General features: G+C 56.2%; 2 protein-coding genes across 2 annotated transcripts; one reads left to right on the forward strand and one right to left on the reverse strand.

Moving 5' to 3' along the window:
* Positions 1-2,181: 2,181 nt before the first annotated feature.
* On the reverse strand, positions 2,182-10,472 carry NCLIV_005160 (putative ppg3; the record flags this gene model as incomplete). The annotated part of the gene is made up of 6 exons (XM_003880026.1): positions 2,182-2,352; positions 2,807-2,878; positions 3,443-4,655; positions 5,402-5,567; positions 6,103-7,042; positions 7,311-10,472. 6 exons carry the CDS (start codon positions 10,470-10,472, stop codon positions 2,182-2,184), a joined length of 5,724 nt encoding a protein of 1,907 aa, XP_003880075.1.
* A 3,343-nt stretch (positions 10,473-13,815) lies between these two features.
* On the forward strand, positions 13,816-17,441 carry NCLIV_005170 (putative ppg3; the record flags this gene model as incomplete). The annotated part of the gene is made up of 2 exons (XM_003880027.1): positions 13,816-16,598; positions 17,333-17,441. The coding sequence occupies 2 exons, from the start codon at positions 13,816-13,818 to the stop codon at positions 17,439-17,441; spliced, it is 2,892 nt and encodes a 963-aa protein (XP_003880076.1).
* Positions 17,442-18,686: the final 1,245 nt, after the last annotated feature.

An 18,686-nucleotide genomic window follows, 5' to 3' on the forward strand; every position in this document is an offset into this window, starting at 1 on the left:
GTTCATTGTATTTCACGTGCCCTCATCTAGATGGGGGGGACAGCCAGTATGACGAATTAGACAGAGACGGATAGTCATATGCTGGCATCAGCACATCAATGACTCTCTCGCTGCGGTGCCCTCAACTTCTCGAGCACCCAACTCTGGTAATTTCGATGTAGAGGACCTATATACCAAAAACATATCTGTGAGACGATGGCACTATCGAACTACACGTCCAGAAGACCCATTAGCAGCACGAGCGGCCGCCATGCTCCAAGGTAGAACTATGCTGCCGTGTTGATAATTGTTAAATGACTCTAAGGAGCAGGAACAATACACATGTACTGTCCCCAATGCAGATTTCACGGTGGGGTGAAACAGAGCGAGTACTCTAACTCCAGAACAACTGCCGCAGGCCTGTAGTACTGACTCCATTTTTTCCTCCTAAAGCAGAGCCTTCATTACAGGACAGTGTAATTACTAGCGAGGAAAACAGTGGCAACTTTCGCAGTTACCGCCAGCGCATATATTCGACTCCAGGTATGAGGTACAGACGACCAAGGTTTTTTAGAAACATTAATGTCATAGGGTATTGGAACCCAACGCTTTTAACTGTCCAAACGAAGTTGCTTGTCTCTCATTTCAACTTCGTATTATTTAACTCAGTTAATTAATGTGTTGTTATCTGCTACTACATGCCTGGTGATGTGAACACGTAAGATCATCGAATACAACGGGATGTAGTTATCTGATTGGTATCGCATGCCCTGTGTAACCAGTGGCTTGGTTATGCTTCTATTAGATTTACATGTAAATGCAGAAATCTATGATTTTCTGTGCGGTACATTGCTAGATGATTGCCTGCAAAGACATTTGATTTGCAATTCTTGCTCGCATCTGATAACTTCGCATTGCCGCCTCATTCAAATACACATGTACATTACAAAATAGGACTGGTTACTTTCCGAGTATAAAGGGAAAAGTAACTAGTTTGTCGGCACGAGCTACAACGCTAGTGAGCATATAATCCATTTATGATGACTGAGGAGACCCTGGTATATAAGTTATCACACGATGTGTACGGCTAACCCGCGCTAAGGTCGCGGTAGCCGGTGAGTGCCTCATCTTGAGGAGCGTGATGGTAATTTGTAGCTGGTTGTCTTCTTAATCGCAAAAACCTGAGTCATTTGATTGCCTTGGCCATACTCAAGAGGGGACAGCACGCAAAGTGAGGGCGGAGCGGCAGTATGATGCTTTGGTGAACGCGCCTCTTGACTTGGGTAGCTCTCGGCATGCCCTGTGGCGCGATTTAGCTTTTACAGCACTAAGAGCAATATATGCTGAATTTCGCTGCTACTTTTTTGGATCATTCTCGTAATACCCTGACCTCGAAGGTACGCGACAGAAAGAGTGACAACACTTGTAAGTAAAAAAGCCTCCGAACCATCTTTCTTTGATGCGCTCCGTCCTTGAGAAGCACATTCTAAAAGAGGAAGCCTTCCCTCGGGCTTGGTAGCCAACCTATCGCCGATAAAACTTTATGAGACAAAACTGAGCGATCCCACCTCTTATAAGTGCGATGACAGGTCATTCAACCTTTTCGTTTCATACAAATTCTCTTCCGGAAATTTTACGAACCACGACTCCGTAGTATACGAGGTTTAGAGAAACTGTGTATGTATATAATTGTCGTGCGCTCAGCAGCTCCTCAAACAACCTATCTCGACAGATGCCCAAAAGACATAGAGTCGCCCTTCTTGCCTGACGACTGCTCCATGACACCGCTCGATCTTCCCCTACCGGGAAGCCTAGCTCAAGAACAACCATTCACAAGCCATTGACGCGGACTAAAGTTCAACACTTGGAGGAAGAAACACCAATGAGCTCATGCACCTTCATTGCCATTTTCTTGTCCCCCTGTCCCTCCCCCGTCAAAAAGGACGAAAGCACATTCGCCTACAGCGCCAACACGATCCTTTGACCGACACGGAGTGACGAGCATTGTAAACAATTGGTGCAAAGAAAAACACAAATGGAAAATGTTCGGTAGAAAAAAAAGTAGTTGTCACAGACTCCGCTGCCCGTTGTAGGGACACGGAACCACTACCCTGTGCTATTTGGTACTACTAAGGCAGTACCCCCGATAAAAAGACACAAAAAATTACGAAAAAAACATCAAATCGTCTGCCACTGGTACCCTTAGGTTTTGCCTTTTGAATACAAACCAGTAATGCCTCGGTACCATTCCGCACCCTTTAGAAACCACAGGCTCAAGAATTCGCGTCGCCTCATCGCCTCATCAAGTCCTGCGTCACCATGAACTGGCTTCACTGTCAGAACACGACTGTTGTGGTCCATCCAGTAGACGATCTAGTAGGTTCCAAGCCGCAACGCCAGTAGATGGCAAAGCAGCAATCATGGCATTCGCTACGACCTGGGAGTTTGTAAGACGAACCGTGATCAACGGGTCCTCTATAAGTTTGAAAAGCTCTCGGACAACGTGCGAGTTGGGATGTTCCAATGTGTTAACAGTGCAGTTTGGTTGAGGTAATTGGCGAACTCCTTGCTCCACTACATCGTCACAGGATCTATCATGTCTCTTCTTTCCATTTCCCCTCTTAGCACCATCGGTGGACGACTTTTTTTTAGAATTCACAGGGGAGATGGTATCAGCCCTGTGGAGCAAGGACTCTCCGGACATTCTACTACAGGCTGACGAACCGCTTCCGTAATGAGTCTCGGTTATGTCGTTTGCACTAACTGTATCTCCAATGAAAAACGCGCTGAAATCACGGTCATTCTGCAGCCTTTCCACGAAAGTCACCTCCGCCTCATCCAGCAAGCGGGGACGTCCTGCAGGTGAGTCATCCGCAGTGCCCTCTCCTGCAGCCTGCATCTGTTGTAAAACGAACGCGAAAGCAAAAGCAAAAGACAACACACGAACAAAACACTTTCTGCTCCAATTCGCGACGGTGTACTCTCAGGCCCCACCTGATAATGATTTGATGCAGAAGAAAACGCAGGGGGATTGATTGGAAATCGACGTGAATACAAGTGGGCAGACACTGGCGTGCACCACCATATGCATAATGTAGGCCCCGCCAAAACTGAATTTGTATGCATATCTATAGCACTACGTGTACCTTCGCGTGTGCACACATGCCGTGCAGTACGCAAACATCCGTATAGATCGCCACGTTTAATCCCATGGCACAACAGAGAGAACGTTCTAGCAGTTCAGGGGGGAACCCCGCCGTAGGAGTCAGACGTTATTAGGGCAGCTCGGTCAAGGTATTTTTGTAACCATGTATCAGATTGTGCCTGTGAACAAACGTATCCTCGGAAATGTATACCTATGCGTGCTCGGTGAGAAACATACTTCTGAACGGCACACTCTAAGTCGATACTATCCGAGGAGAAGAGTACGCCACGAAGAAATGAAACACTCCCTTTTGGTTACCTGAATAGTTTTCAGGATCAACTGGGTCATCTCCACTAGACACCGGAGTTCCCCCTCAGCTCTCCAAGACACCCCACCCCGGTGGGCGGGAGCGTTGGACGCCGAGGATGACCCACTGAAACTCCCACGAGCAAGGATGCCAGGGGTTTGCGGGTCACTTGCTGGGGTTGGGCTAGAAACTGGTGCCCGGCCTTTCTCGTTTTTGTTTGCGATTTCGTCTAGTCGAGTGAGTTGTTCATGTGCCTTCCGTCGCGCCTCCACTTTTTTCATGTGTTCCTCCTGCCTCTTCTTCGCCACAGCGAGAAGCTCCTCTCTCTGGTGCTGTACACGGCTCAATTCCTTCCCAATCCTCTTTAAGCCTTCATTCAACTGAATAAGTTGCTCTTCCGCCTCGTTGCGGTGCACGTCAATTTGAGCTAGCGATTCATTATACGGATCTTTCTCTTTATCTTTCCGCGCACTGTCGGTGGGACCCATGCCCAAGTCTCCAAAATCTTCCTGTCTCTTTTCGACAGTTTTCTTCGCCTTCGCATCCTCGGCTTCCTCCATCACCTCCTGCTCGATGTGATCGAGGTCGACTAATTCAGAAAGCAGTTCGTCTGCAGCTTCGCGGAGATCCCACTGACGCTCCAGCAGCAGGTCAATCCGGCGGTTCAGGCGGTCCACCTGAACCTGAAGCTCTCCCACCTCTTCATCTCCCCACCGCTCTTTGTTCGTCTCAGGGCCCAGTCCGTCTGCGCCAGCCACGGAATGCACAGTGCTCTTTCGGGCAGCCTGGCTGCGGGGATTCTTGGATGAACGGAAACTATTGAGTCGGGTGATGTACGACATCGGCATGTCGAGGGTATCCTTGGACGCGCCTTCCTCTTTTGCGTCACTGCTCTTCTCTTCCGCTTTCTTCTTCTGTCCCTCGCCAGCCAAAAGTAGCTTGGCGTGCTGCAGCCGCAGTAACATCTCGGGCGAAGCAATAAACTCGAAGGGATACACGGCTGCTAGAATAGACACAAACGAGCGACGCGAGTCTTGGATGATCCGCATTGCCTGCTTCGACTGGAGACACTCCAGGCGGGCCCTATCGTACTTCAGATTTCGCAACGCCGCCATCAAGCTGCGATTGTCAGTCAGGGCCGACGGGTCCAGGAAGTGGCGGACTAGCAGGCAGCAGTCGGCTACGACCTGGCAGCATTGAAGCCGAGCCACGAACAGCGAAGAGCTGAGACGAGAAAACAAAGAAGATCCCGGGGAACAAACGCTTCATCTGAAACAACTCACTAGAAACAAGCAGGCGGTTCTGCGAGCCTGCACGCAGTTCCCGGAAGAAAAACACGAGCGTGGAGACGGCCGCCGCAAGAGAGAATGGGGTTGCGAGGCATATGACAGCGAAAAGCGTCAGGAAAACCTAGATAAAGCTGGGAAGGTTTCCCTTCCTATGTGTGGCACCGTGGCGCGGCAAACGCCGCTGACGAGAACCCAAACAGCATCCGGCCCGAAACTGCACGTCAGCCAGCCCTTCTTGGGTACGAGGTGCGGGTGTCGAGCCCCCTTAGCACTCAGTGTACATGGGGACAGAGGCGTGAGACCCTGGCAACAAGAAGGCAACGGACAGGGGAAGGTGGACAAGATTCTGCCGCGTCAACGTGTTGTATACTCCCTAGAGGGGTGCTTTACATGCAAGCAAAACTCGCACGAGGAAAGAAAGGAGCTCAGGTCCACAGGGATCTTTTCTACTGGCGGCGAAGAAAGAGGCGCTCTCGCCAGCGTCGCTTCAGTTCCTCGAAAGCTGCTGGCAGGAAAGCCATCCGCACCCCATCCTGACCATGGCTGTTGCGGAAATCCACGCGCCTGGCGAGTAGAGCCCGGAACGACGGGAGAGGTCTCGACGATTCAAGCCGGGTGTTCTGTTACCAAAATTTTTTCACGCGGTCCTCGTCACGCGGTACCCCCGTGACGCTGGCTTACATAATCAGGACGTAGGCTGAAGCGACAACGGGAACGGCGACAGTAGGAGGGACTGCGCTTCGACAGCTGTTGAGAAGAACAGGAAGAAGGGGAAGGAGAGATCCCTCCGTCCAGCATTGCCCACAGATCTGTTCCGTCCTCAGAGTTGGATCCGCTTTGCTCCTTTCTGCACGAGGAAACACGCAGGAAGGCGGGAAAAAGTCTTCGTTGAGAGTGAACGGAAGACACGCCTCACCTACTCTGGCTTGGAGGAAAGAGTGCTACGCAGGAAGAGGGCCTCCGTTGGGCAGGCGACGCAGACTCCCCCGGATATGACGGATCCGGGACTGCGTTTCGTTTTTGCTTGTCCTCTCTCCGTTCAACGTGCGGGAAGAAGAAGGGACGGAACGAGATGCAAGCTAAGCGTCTCAACAAGACCGCGAGCAACCCACACTCTAGCTCTGGGCAGATTAAACGTTTCCATTTCGCTCAGCACGTGGCAAAAGCACGTGGCAACGCAGCGCAGACGAAGGTGACGTTCCTTCTCTGATACAGGAGTGCGGATAGGTCACCGGTTCCTCCTTGATCTGCGAGAAGAACTCTATCATGTCCCACGTGGCCACTCTTCTGCGCGTCTGTCGAGTCGCTTCTTCTCTTTTTGTTTTCGTACCACCCGCGTCGTTCCTTTCGTTTTCTGCCCCTCGATTCGGTTCCACACTTACCTGAAAGCGCGCGCAGCCGCTGCAAGATGGCCTCTGCAGCAGCAGTCTCAAGGTCACGATCCCGACCATCGTGTTCATTGTCACTCGCTTTGTCCCGCAAGAAAATCGGACCGTGTGACATTAGAGTAGCAGGCCTCGCGCGTCGCCTCCTGAGCTTGAAGGCATCCGAGTCGTCACCATCGTCCGCGCCGGAAAGGTCGTCGATACTGTCGGCATACGCATCATCCGTCGCGTTTGATCCATCGTGGTCGGAGCCGTCACTCTTCTGTGTTGACACGTTCGCGTTCGACGCCGCCACAAGAGGATCCAGCTTCTCGCCTTCGGTCTTTCCTTGCTTCCCCTCATTCTGATCCAGATCTGACGTCGGATCTCCACCCTGACTGTCGCCCTTAACACCGCCTTCGGCCCCTTCTTCTTCCTTCGACCTTTCCTCTCTCTCGACCGCCTCGGGTTCCACTCCCCCGGCATCCCCTCCTTCCCTGTCGCTGGCGCCTTCGCCCTTGCTCTTCTCTGCACCCTCGCCTCCGTTTTGCTCTTCCTTCTTCTCCAGATCTCCGTGTTTCTCACAGTCGGTATCTTTGCTTTCGGCGGATGGGCTTTCGTTTCTTCTTTCGTTTTCTTCATCGGCCTCCCTTCCACTGCCTGGTCCCGCGCCGTCTTTCTCGGCACCTCCGTCGCGCTGAGCTTCCACGCCCTGCCTCGCAGGAAGTGAGGCGCCGCCCGGCGGACCCAACTCTCCGTCTGCTGAGCCTTGCCGTCGTCCCCGGCTCTTCCCCGTGCGCTGTCGCCGCCGCTCCAGGAGTTCGCGAAGTTCCCGCCGACATTTGTCGACCTCCTGCCAGATTTTCACGCTGTTGTTATTGCTTCGCAGGAAGAGGAGACACGCCAGCAGGAAACGCTGGGAGACGTCTACTCGATGCAAATCGTCTAGATCTGTCGTCTGCACCACAGAAACAAACAGACAGCGAAACGCCTGTACTCCCTCACGCAGTTCCCTTTCCCCCGGACGTCTCGATGCGCATGTACACAGACAATCACCATCGCCCCGGCTGCAAAGGAAACCAGCCTCTTTTTGCATCTCGCCACAGGTATACCACTGACACACAGAGGCATACCGCAAGGGTGCCTCCGCAGGCTGCTGCCGCCCGTGATGTCTGCCTGCTATGGTGAGGACAAAGGCACGCTTCGTGTTTTCCCCCGTGACTTACTCTGCGCGTTTTCATCTCAACCAGTCGCGTCTCGCCAAATACCCCGTACGTATCGCCGCCAAACAAGGCCCCCGCTCCCAGCCTTTCGTCGGCGACCGTCGAACTGCCGCCATTGCGGCTCCTCAACGCGGCTAGTGCACCAGACATGTGCATTTCATACTCCTTCTCGATTTCGCCCATGACAACCTCCACAAAAGGGGAAACGCCGGAGAAACGGGAACGGGCGAGGGCGTTGCTTTGGGAAGGCGGCTGCGGGCCGCATTCGGACCGCAGTCTTTGCTCTAGATATGCATGCGTCGTTCTTTGTTTGGCAAGCCCCGTCCCAACCGCCCGGAAGGGGCATTCCGAAGCCTGCAGCTTGAGGACCGAGCCCATTTGCGGGCTGCATGCACCCAAAGTCTGTGTGGGCAACTGCGCAATTGGAGCCGACGCGGGTGGAGTCGGCACTGGTCCCTTTCCCGCCTGTTCGAAAGGCAGCATGAATGCACGCTCCAAAGGCGTCGGCGGCAACACAGCGTGCCTGACGCTTGGCTCGGAACGCCCCGGTTCCGCTTCACTGGCCTGGGTCGCCTGCAGCTGCGAACTGGAGGCCCGTGAAGGATGCGATCCCGGTGTGGCCTGAAGCGTCAGCGACTCGAGCGAGTGCACGCTTTCCGACACTTTCGCCACATCCTCCTCCCCGCGGCCTCTGCCGTCAGACTCTAACAGAGTAGGCAGGCTGTGGAGCGACGCCTGAGATCTCCCCGACTGTGGGGTGGCGAAGGACGTTACAGTGCCCTTGCGAAGCACTCCACCCTCGACATTCGTCTCCTGACGCACCATGCGCTGCGGCGTCTTGTCCCTCATGCGATGCTGCTGTCTCAGCACCTTCAGCATCAAAAGCTGTGTGAACGGAGTCCATGCGCTGTTCACCGGAGTCACGCTGCCTGACTGAGACCGGCAGGGTGTCGCCGAAGCCCCCACGCTCGTTTCGGAGGTGAGCGAACGGCATCGAGAGGGAGTTTGCTGAGCGCTTTCGTCGCCACACTCGTCCCGAAGACGTTCCACCACGGCGTCTTCGTTCGAAGAGACAGCAGGCGTACCGCCTCGCGTACCCGCCAAAAACTCGTTGAGATTCCGGAACTGCGAAGCCAGGTCGCCGCCCGCCTTGCCTTGGTGCACGACTCCGCTGGCCGGTGTGCTGGGGCTCATAGGTTCAAACGGGCTGCTCGACGGAGGCGCTTTCGCAGGCACGGTCCGAAGAGACCGAAGCTTCATGTCGACAGAACGAACGCGAGAGTCCCCCATTCGAGGGCTGTCTGGTGTCTTATGTAACGGATCGCTCGCCGCCGAGAATTTAGAGCTCCAAGAGCGAAGGGCTGCATGGGGCCCAGGCGCGCTGTGGCAACTGCTCTGGTGCGAAAGGAAGCCCCGAGATCCGGACCTGCTGGAAATCTTGTCTTGGTGCCAGGCACGCTCTGCCGCCTCCATTGACGTGCATGGATTCGGGTCGCAGGCACTTGGAAACGTGTCCGCCCGGTCAGGCATTCCGAAGAAACAGCGCCGCAAGGAAGAATGGGAGCGCCCTCCGTCGGTGTCGCTCGAGCTCCCGGTGCTGTCCATTGAACTCGACGACATGCTGGAACAAAACAGCTTGGCGTCATCCAAGTCGACGGCGTTCTTGTTCAGATACGACGTGGGGAGCGCAGAGCCCGAAATGGTTAACCATTTCGACAACGCAGTCGCCTTCTTTCGCTCTGCTGACGAACCCTGTGCAGGCACGGCTTTTTGCGATAGTCCTTCGCCCCCGTCAAGCGCGCTTGCCGCGGTATTGGCGGCATGCTCGCTTTCCAGCGCCTGCCGTCCCTCTGCGTTTCCTCCGCTTTCCGCGCCAGAGTCTAGAAAGCCTTGCTTTCTAACTTCCGCTCTCCCGGATTTCTTTTCCTTTCCTGTCTCGCTGGTTTTGGCCTTTGCGGCAGTCTTCCCTGCTAGCGACGCCTTGGAGCCTGCAGACTTCGGCGAGGCTGCTCCCGCTCTGGACTTCCCGCTCGAGCCAAGATCTCGAGAGGTCGATGCCCCCGAGGATTTTGCGGCCCGAACCTTGCGTTGTCTCGGGGATGAGGACTCGAGACTACTGCTCTCCCCCGCTTTCGGAGAAGCCTTCTGATGAGGTACGGAGGCCGCGGACGAAGACTTCGACTCTTCTTTCCCACCCTTTTCAACTTTGGACGCCTTCACAGCGCGTGGCGAAGCAGCTGAGCTTTTCGATGCTCCTTTCACTCCCCCTCTCGGCGTCGCCTCCTTTCCTAATGCCCGCCTCGGCGTTGCCTCCGAAAGCGAGGATCTCCAACTCCGTGGAGACGCTGACGAGACTGAGGAGCTAGTGGGTGTCCTCGACTCCGCTACTCTTGGAGACATCTCGACGTCGGGCACCAACTCGCCTGCGTCCTTCGAAGGCGGCGAGCGTGGTTCACCGTGCGTTGTCTCCTCGCTCCCGTTTGACGCACTTTTCTTCTCCAGGGAAGAGGAAGAGGGGCTAGCGTGCGTAGGGAGAGAAGAGAGGGAAATGCGGCTTTTTACGGGATTCGACACGACAGACGACGACAGCGGACCTGGCGAGCGGGATCCATCCGGGGATGTCGAGGACGCTCCTTCCGTCCTTTCTCCCGCTTTCTCCTCTGTGTTCAATCCTATGGAAGTCCGGGACTCCACAGAAAGTGACCGTTGCCGGTACTGTCCCATCTCCGGAGATTCGTGTTGCCGTTCGCTGGCATCTGCGTTGACGCTTTCCGACAACGCAACACCCCCAACTGGTGGAAGGTTTTGCCTTTCCTCACTGTCACCATCCTCTTTCGCTTTTTCTCGTCCGTCGTCAGCTTCAACCGGGGCCTCCGAGGAGCAAACCGAAGCAGCGACCGCAGCATCGTTACTCGCCGGTTTGTCGTTCTGTGCAGCATCCGCAGGGGAAGTCGCAGAGTGTCGATCTGTAGATGGAGTGTGTTCTCCGTCGACCACGCCTGCGGCCTTCTCGGCATTTTCTGATTGCCCTGACTCTCTAAGTGCCGCCGTGCTTTCGTCGGCGTCAGGAGAAGTAAGGACAGGCGTCTCGCCTTCTGGTAAGCTGGAGGGATGCACAGAGGCCGGGGGCGAGACCCCTGGAGAGCCTTCCAGCTCTAGGGGCATCGTGGCATGCGGCGGAAGAGAGAGAAGGGAACCTCGCCCAGGAAACGGTAGAGTTACAGCTTCCGAGCAGCGCTTAGCCGTCTGTGTGTAGGGAACAAGAGAGAGCTCCGCAGGAGAGTGGAAGACGCACCAGACCCATCACACTGTGAGCAGAGCCCGTCACGGCGACCAGGGGTGTTGTGAAGTCCGTAGTTGCTGAGAGAGACAAATGTCGTATGCTCCTCAGACCAAGAAACGAAGAGAGGTAAGAAAGAGACAGAAGGCTGCCCAAAAACTCGCAACAAGAACACACAGAGACACGCCCAGTTTCCTGCGGAGCCTCTAGAGCTGGCCGCTGAGGCACCGCTTGCAGCCGTTCCGCAGCGCTTGCGGATCCAACGACGCGTAGAGAGAGCCGCAGAAGACGAAGAGTGCGGCGCGTTTGCCACGTGGAACAAGCGGAATCGACGGAACACACGCCTGGACGCGACGGATCTCCCGAAAAGATGCCACGCCGACACCACACATTGAGACAGAAGGCTCACGGAGGCTCTGCCAGCTGCTTTGCGTCCCCCATAAGGCCTTCGAAGACTCGAGCGACACACTGACCCGCGGGCCACGGAACGCGGGTGTAGCCTTCTTTTTTCACAAGACGCAAGCGGCCTCTGGAAAAAGGTTCGGGTACCAGGGTGGCTACACGGAAGGCTGTGTGACAAAACTCGTTGCTGGAACTTGAGGAGACCAAGAAGGGGACGAGAAAACCCCGCCACGCATACAAGGGACAGTGCGTGGCGGTGGATTTCTCAACGAAATAGCGACTATGCCAGGAGGATATGGAGGACAAACGAAAGCACTACGCCCGTGCATAGACACAAAAGGTTCCTTTTTCCCAGGCACGACTTACGACAGGCCACAAAGTCAGAGAGAACGGACGCAAGGATGCTAACAGCGCCGAGAGCCCAGCATAGGACAGCTTGACTACCGGAGTGCGGTCCATATAAAATCATTCCGGCGATCTCTCTCGCGTTATCAGTCACCGAAACACACTAGGCCTGTGTGTGTCGGCTTCCAGCTGCCTCTTGCCGAGGCAAAAGGCGGAGTGAGAACGGCGTTTTGGTCTCCGTACTCACCGTGTCGCGTTCAATTCACGCAAGAGCTCTGGAATAATCTTCTCTGGGAAATGCCATACGCTGCGACGCACGGGCCTTGATTCTTCTCCGCTGAAGATGCCCCACTCGTCGGCCGCACAGAGGGCTCGTTGCCGAGAGAGAGCCTAAACGGATGCGCGAGTGATTCGTGTAAGCTCACGGAAAGTGCGCGAGCCGAGGGAAGCTCGACTTTTCCGCTCAAGACGGGCGCTTCCTCAGGCTTCCCGGACACGTTCTTTGATAGAGCGACTCTTTGTGTTTGCACTTCGTCGATTGCCTTGTCGGGCACGGGCGCCTCACCGTGGGCGACGGCCCCCTCCGCGGGGCTCTGGATGTGCTGGTGAACCGGAGGCTCCCCGGTCAAGTAGGACAGCCAGCTGGCTCGGACCGCCAGAGTCAGCGTCTGCACACATTCGTTTCTCCGGTGCATCTTTTCCTTGAGCTTACTTGCGCCGGGAAACTGTTCAGCAGAATCAAAAAAACTGATCTAAATAGGTAGCAGATTCGCGGTGTCTCCTTGGCATCGAATAGCTGCTCCTTTGCCTACCGTTGCCTTTGAGCCGACTGCAGTCTCAGTATCGCGCGTGCCGGCGGTTTTGAGTCCGACTGAGCGCCCAACTTGCAGAGGGAACGCTTTAGTGAGTGTATGTACACCCCACCTAAAAATAGCCATGGTTAGGCGGTCTGAGCACAGCCACCGGAGCTTACGAAAGGCTCCGCTAACGCTCGAGGAAAAGAAACATGGAAAACGAGAACACACGAGCTCAAGAGTGGGCAGTGTGGCGGCGCGCACGGCAGAACCAACGCGCACGACCGTTCGCAGGGTCTCGAGAGACGCGAAAAATCACATGAGAAGCAAAGCCACGTCGAGAGACTGGACAGCTGAACTTCGGCAGTTGAGCCTGGAATCGAGTCATTTTGGCAAAGAGGAAGCGTCTGAATTAAGAAGAGACAAAAAGATATCCTCGAAAGGCTTTGGCGTGGCGGGGAAGTGCTGATAACTCTTGGTCAACTGGAACAAGGCGGAATTCGATGTCGGTCGCTTACGGAAAACGCATTCATGTTGTCCGAGGAACCTCACGGTAACATTCCGCGCCCTCTTCTGAGCTTTTTTGGCGGTTTTTGATGACCACTCGAATTTCGGGCCCCTTTTCGCATTTTTCTTCCCGGCGAAGACCAGCGAAGCAGTGGCCTTTCTCTGTGTCGGAGATGCTTTTTTTTTTGCTGCCGCCGTTCCTTGCCCGATTCTTACGCCGTGAGGCACGTGCCATCCGTGGAGAGGTCTTCACTAGGTGTTCCCGGTTTGTCTTAGTCGAACCTGCCGTTCGCTTGCCCCTTTTACTGTGCAAAATGACCGTTTCGTCTCTCTCTGTAGGCTAGATTCGCTGTCAACGATTCCCCTTCATTCTGCTTTGTTGGCGTTACGCCGGACCCGAGACGGTGCAGAGCTATTGCCTCGTTGGCGTGGCTGCTTTCGTCCGAACCCCTCTCTTCTTCCCGTATATTTTCGGCCGCTTTTGCACTTGTCAGCTGAGAAGGGGCAAGAACTGTCCGCTTCTCGAGGGCGGGCAGTGCCGTGTGCCTCAGAGTTGCCTACGCCACGAGGTTCGAGAGCGTGAAGAAAAGTTGCGCACACACTCCACTCTTCAAGTGTCGGGTCCAGAGAGCACAAAGACACTTCCCTCCTATAGGGAGGCCGCACTTGCGTATCTGGTTGCACTGAGCCATCCATGCCACGATCTGCAATTTATTTAGACTGTCGTTCGACACGAACAGAGGCAGCTACCTCTGCTGTGTTGGGTCAATCAACAAAGGCGGCCCTCTCCCGTGTACAGACACCGGCACGCCTGTCTCTTGCTTCCCTCTTTTTGGGATGCTCTCGTTATTGGTGGCGTCAGCAATCCGTCCTTCGTCCGCGCCTTTGAAAGGGCACTTTTCTGTTCGCCAGTCTCGCGGACACACTGGGAAGGAGCGAATTTCGAACCACCTTTGAAGAAAGAGGGAGGCCTCTCCTCCCACACGGAAGGCTTCAGTTCTTGCGCCGTGGTACTTTGGTTTTGCGTGTGGCTCTGCTTTTCTTCCTGTTTTTTCCGTGTTTGTTTCGCGGTTTTTTTCTCTCCGCTGGGAGACCCTGAGACGCCAGAGGAGCCGGTTCTCTCTGTTTCTCTCTTCCCCTCTAGTCTGCGTCTGTCGAGAGCCTCGAGAAGAGCTTTTCGATGTCTCGCCCCACATACGCTTTCGTCACACTCTCTCCCAGCGCCGCCTCAACCGACGTTCTTTCTTCTCTCCCTGGCGCTGAGCCGTCTTCGCCGCTCACGGGCGCATCCGCTGAGAGTGTCTCTTCCTCTCGGCTCTTTTCTGGCGTTTCCGCGCAACGGAGATCCGGAGGCACGGCGGGAGCCGCGTCTCCTTCGGCTTCGACCGCCAGAGTCGACCGGAGGCCTGTGCCTTCTGCGCGCTCCACGGACGCGGTCACGCCTCCTGCCTCCGCGTCTCCGGCGTGGAATGACAGAGTTGCGCAAGATGGAGAAGAGCCGGGTGAAGCGCACGGAGGGCTGGCCTCGCCGCGGGGGCCGTCGGTCGACCTGAAGGATCGAAGGGCGAAGACAGGAAGCGCACAAGATGTTGCGAGCGAAGGCCGAGATGGAATGAAAGAGAAGGGAAGGAGATCTGAGGACGCGAAACAGTTGGACGTTCCATTCGCGCTCCCGAAATCGAAGCCGACAGCTGATCCAAGCGCAAAACTGGTCAACTCTCACCTGCAGAGTTCCACTCCGCAAGCGAGTCATGCAGTCCCGCAGATAGCGCTGGCTGCTTCCCAGAGCAGTTCGCGATCTTCGCCGCTCCCGTTTCCGTCCGTCGCTGCACACCCCCCCCAAGGGCAGACTCATCAGTCTTGTCGTGTCTCAAACGTGTTGTCTCCTTCGCCCCTTTTTCTTCCTACACAGTGGCCCGCGCTCGAGCCCCGACGTTTGTCAGTGCCCGAGTTTGACGGTAGCGAGCTCCCCGCGGTAGCTCAGGAAGACGCGGCGATGATGCTCAAAGATTTCGCTTCTCTGCTCCATCGTCTGGAGTTTCTGGGTCGCGAGAGTCGCGAGCGGCCTCGACAGGTTCAGCGTAGAGACGCCGGAAGCATGGTCGGTTCTTTCCTCGAGAGGCTCGAGCAAGAGGGGCAACAGTCGCTGCGCGAGTCAACTGCATTGCGGCGCCGTCTGCAGGAACACGCCATCATATGTGCGTCCATGCATGCGCGCTTGGAGTACCTCTTTGAGGAAAAGAGAGAAGTGAAGGAGAGAAAAGAGGGAAACACGGCTTCACGGGAACAGGGGCAGAAGCGAGACGTGCCCGAGGACAGTCTTCGGGAGGCGTCTTCCAGCGTTCGGGAGGCGCGGCCGCCCTCTCGCGACTGCTCCTCGTCTCGGGGGGAAAAGGCCGCTCCGGCGAGCCCGCGGGCGTCGCCTCCCTGGGGCAAGACGCCGGAGCGAGAACCACAACGAACACACGATGGAGACAAAGACAACGAAAGAGAGAGAAAGGGACATGTGTTGGCGGTGGTGACAGCGCGCGCCGGGCGACCAGAGGATAGGCCGGCGGTCGCCGAGAGCAACCGGAGTCGCTTGCATTTGTCAAAGTTGCGTCAGGACTTCCTTCGGCTTCAGCAGCAGTATGAGCGGCTGGTTCTGCTTCTCGATATTCAAGTCCTGCCGTTTCCGAGCCGAGACGGCGCGCGGAAGGGCGGGGAAAGCGAAGAAGTCATCGCTGCGTGCCCGACGGAGGCTGAGAAGACGCGAGACGCGTCGAGCACAGAGGACCGCAGCAGCCACGACCTCCTGCAACTTCTTGATTTCAATCACTTCGCTGGGGGATGTGGAAGCGACAGGGGTCCAAGCAGATTCATCCGACCGAGGAGCGAGCCTTCGTCTGGGTCTCTGTGTGCCTCGTTTCCCTCCCAAGGAGCTGTCCGTTTTCACGGAAGTCCAGGAGGCGCACTGTCCTGCTCAGGCGAGCCTTCGCCTCATCAAGTGGGGGCTGTGCGCGCGAGGGCAACTCTCCCGGCTCTCTCGCGACCCTTGCCCACGTCGTCTTCGCTTCTCAGCGAGTTGAACGAAGACGTTCTTCTTCCTCCGCTTCGCTGTGGCCCCACACGCGGCGGGCCTTCGGCGACTGCTCCTGACGCCTCTGGCCTCGGCCAGCTGGCGTCGAGCGCGACGGCTGCGTCTCCAAGTGTCTCCTTCGTTCCGTCCTCAGCGTCTCTTTGGCGACCAACGAGCCTGCAAGAAGTCGACGAGCACCTCGAGGAATCGCAGAGACAAGAACAGCTGGAGCAGCTGAGACACCTGGAGCAGTGCGTCCATGTTCTACACGAAATGCATTTGAACATCGCCGGCGACGTGGCTGCGGCTGAAGAGCCGATCTTAGCTGCGGTCGACGAAACGGAGAGTGCACGCGACCAGGTTGCGCACGCCAGTCGCGAGCTTGTCGACGCCAGTCTGCGCCGGAGTCGGTGGTGGGGGCTGCAGGGCGGCGGCGCCGCTGCCGCCGCCGGCGTCTTCGTCGGGGCTGCCGCCGGGGGGCCCGTTGGAGCCGTGGCGGGCGCAGTCGTTGGAGCGTTCTTGGGCGCCGGCTCCGGCGGGGCGCTGAGGAGACAGCATCGCAAGAAAATAAAGAAACTCGGGGAGCGACTCGAGCGACAGCGGCGCCGGCCACACCGACAGGCGCGCGGAACCTGCCTTGGGGCCTTGGTGGACGAGGACGGAGCGGCCGAAGAGGCGACACGTGAAGCAACAGGGAGAGGAGAGCTTCACGGAGGGAGAGAAGAGCGTCACGGAGGGAGAGAAGAGCGTCGCGGAGACCCTTTTGCAGTCGGAGTCGAAAGAGAGCTCGAGAGAAGACCGGACAGAAGAGCAAAGCTGCCGGAAAGAAGAGAGCGAGCGCGAGGGACAGTTCCTTGGCTGCCGTCGGTTGCTGCTTTCGGCGTCGCCGTTCCGCGCCTGGACCGGTTAGCCACTCCGACGTCGCCGCGTTCGACCTCTTCTCTGCCAGCGCTCCCCGCGACCAGCAGCGCGTCGAAAACTCATGCATGCGAAACACAGCTAACAGCTGACCACACCCTCCGCCTTCCGTCGCGTTCTGGTCCGAACCGCAGTTCTCTCCCACTATCCACGCCTTCACCTGTTGCTTCGTCTTCTTCAGCTTCGTCAGTCCCTTTGCGTGGGCTTGGGAGCCAGCATGGCAGCTCTTGTGTGCGTGGTTCACCGCCGCTGGAGTCAGACTCTGTTTTGTTAGGAAAACGGTGTGGACAGAAAAAGGCAGGTGTATCTTCTGTTTCTTCGTTTCCTTTTTCGACTGGTAGCTTCTCTGGGTTCCCGCCCTCTTCCCTCTTTCGGCGTCGCGAGACTGGCAGGAGAGAAGAGAGCATGCGTAGGGTCTCGTCGCGAGTGCAGTCGCCGCGGAGAGGCCCACGAGGAGCGGAGGAGCCTGCGATGCAAGAGAGACAACGAGACGCGCGACCCACCGAGGCGGGAACCGGAGCCGGAGAAAGAGACAGAATGCGTGAATTTCAGCTGAACAGAACAGACGAAAGAGAGAGACAACGTGGTCACAGCGAGCGGTACGACCAGTCCTCTTCAGTAGGGAGTGAAGGCTCTCAGAGACAGAGCAGCCAGGCGCGGCCTTTGCGTCTTTGTTCTTCGTCGGGCCTTTCACGGACAGGTTTTCTCTCCGGCCCATTAGGCGCTGGAATGTGGGGCGCGCCGCCGACCTCGTCCAAGAGCTGGGGCACCCCCGGGACGGGCTGAAGCCTGTGGGCCTTTTGTTGGGCGACGCGGATACAGACGTGTAGACCCATCTCTCGAGCGGCATTGGCCCGTGTGTCTGCGAGTTTTCGCAGCCGGTAAAAAAGTGGACGGATGCTGGCGATGAGACAGATTCACAGGGATCGACCAGGATACGGAGATCTGTCCTAATGGGTACATTCTGTTCTAGGAACCTGGACGTAGGTCTTGCGTTCAGTCTGGAGGGATGCGCAGGACGCGTCAATGAAGGTGTTTATATGGAGACGTGGCTGCATGCACACTGCACTAGGAAAATGTGCTTCCGTGTTTAGACCAGAGGGAACGTTCGTTTCCGAAACGCGTTTTTCGTTTTCGAGGGAAGTGCGAGGTATCCACTTGGCACGCACAGTTTGCAAAACAGACATCACAGTCGACACGTAAGTGTCCTGTCCAACACAGTTTACGTTGTCGCTGATCCTGTGTCTTTAGAGAACCACACCCGAGCTTTTTTTCCGTTTTTATCGAAGAAGGACAGATTCACAATGCGACAAAGTCCCGACACTCGTTCATATTGTCTCTTGGGGTCCTCTGCTCGCCGCTGCAAGGCGTGAGTCGGAGTACTCTCGCTGGTGTTCGTCTTGTCTCCTTTCCGTGTGCCGCTGTCTTTCGCGGATGCCATTTCTCTTTGGATCGTTCCAAATGAATCGTTCCGGCTTGCGTTCCCGCCCCTTGTCAATGCTCCAAACTGTGGCTCCTCGCTCGTCTGTCTGTGTGTCTCTTCCTCGTCTTCGTTCCGCGTCTTCTTTGCCCGCTTTCTAAGGTTCTGTCTTTTCCGCCATGTTGCGGGCTGCAGCGCGTCCTCTTGTTCGGGAGAATGCATCCGGGAGAAATAGTAGAGAGGAGGTGTAGGCGAGGGCTGGCGAAGTTGCTGGCCGGAAGCCTCAGTCAGAAATACTCGCCGTTTGTGTGATAGAATGATGTAGAGACAGACGCAGAAATGATGTCCGGTGTCGCGTCAAGACAAAAAACGCAGAAGACTCGATATTCGCAGCAAGGCAGTGCGCATCTTTTAGAGGGTATCAGGAGCGAGAACCGGCCTGATCGTTACACGAGGAGAGGGAGAAAACACCCGGACGTCTTAACAGATCGGATCGAACAATGATGGAACCGCGAAGCTCGTCATAGCGAAGATTCAGGAATTCTCTACAGTTCCACATGCAAGAAAAGGGCCTTCTAGTGAATCTCTGGCAATTTGGCATGCCTGCGGCTATTGCCCAACGCGCGGGACCACGGCGAAATCTCAAAGATGTGTA

Source organism: Neospora caninum, chromosome II (assembly GCF_000208865.1).
Source record: "Neospora caninum Liverpool complete genome, chromosome II".
NCBI lineage: Eukaryota > Apicomplexa > Conoidasida > Eucoccidiorida > Sarcocystidae > Neospora > Neospora caninum.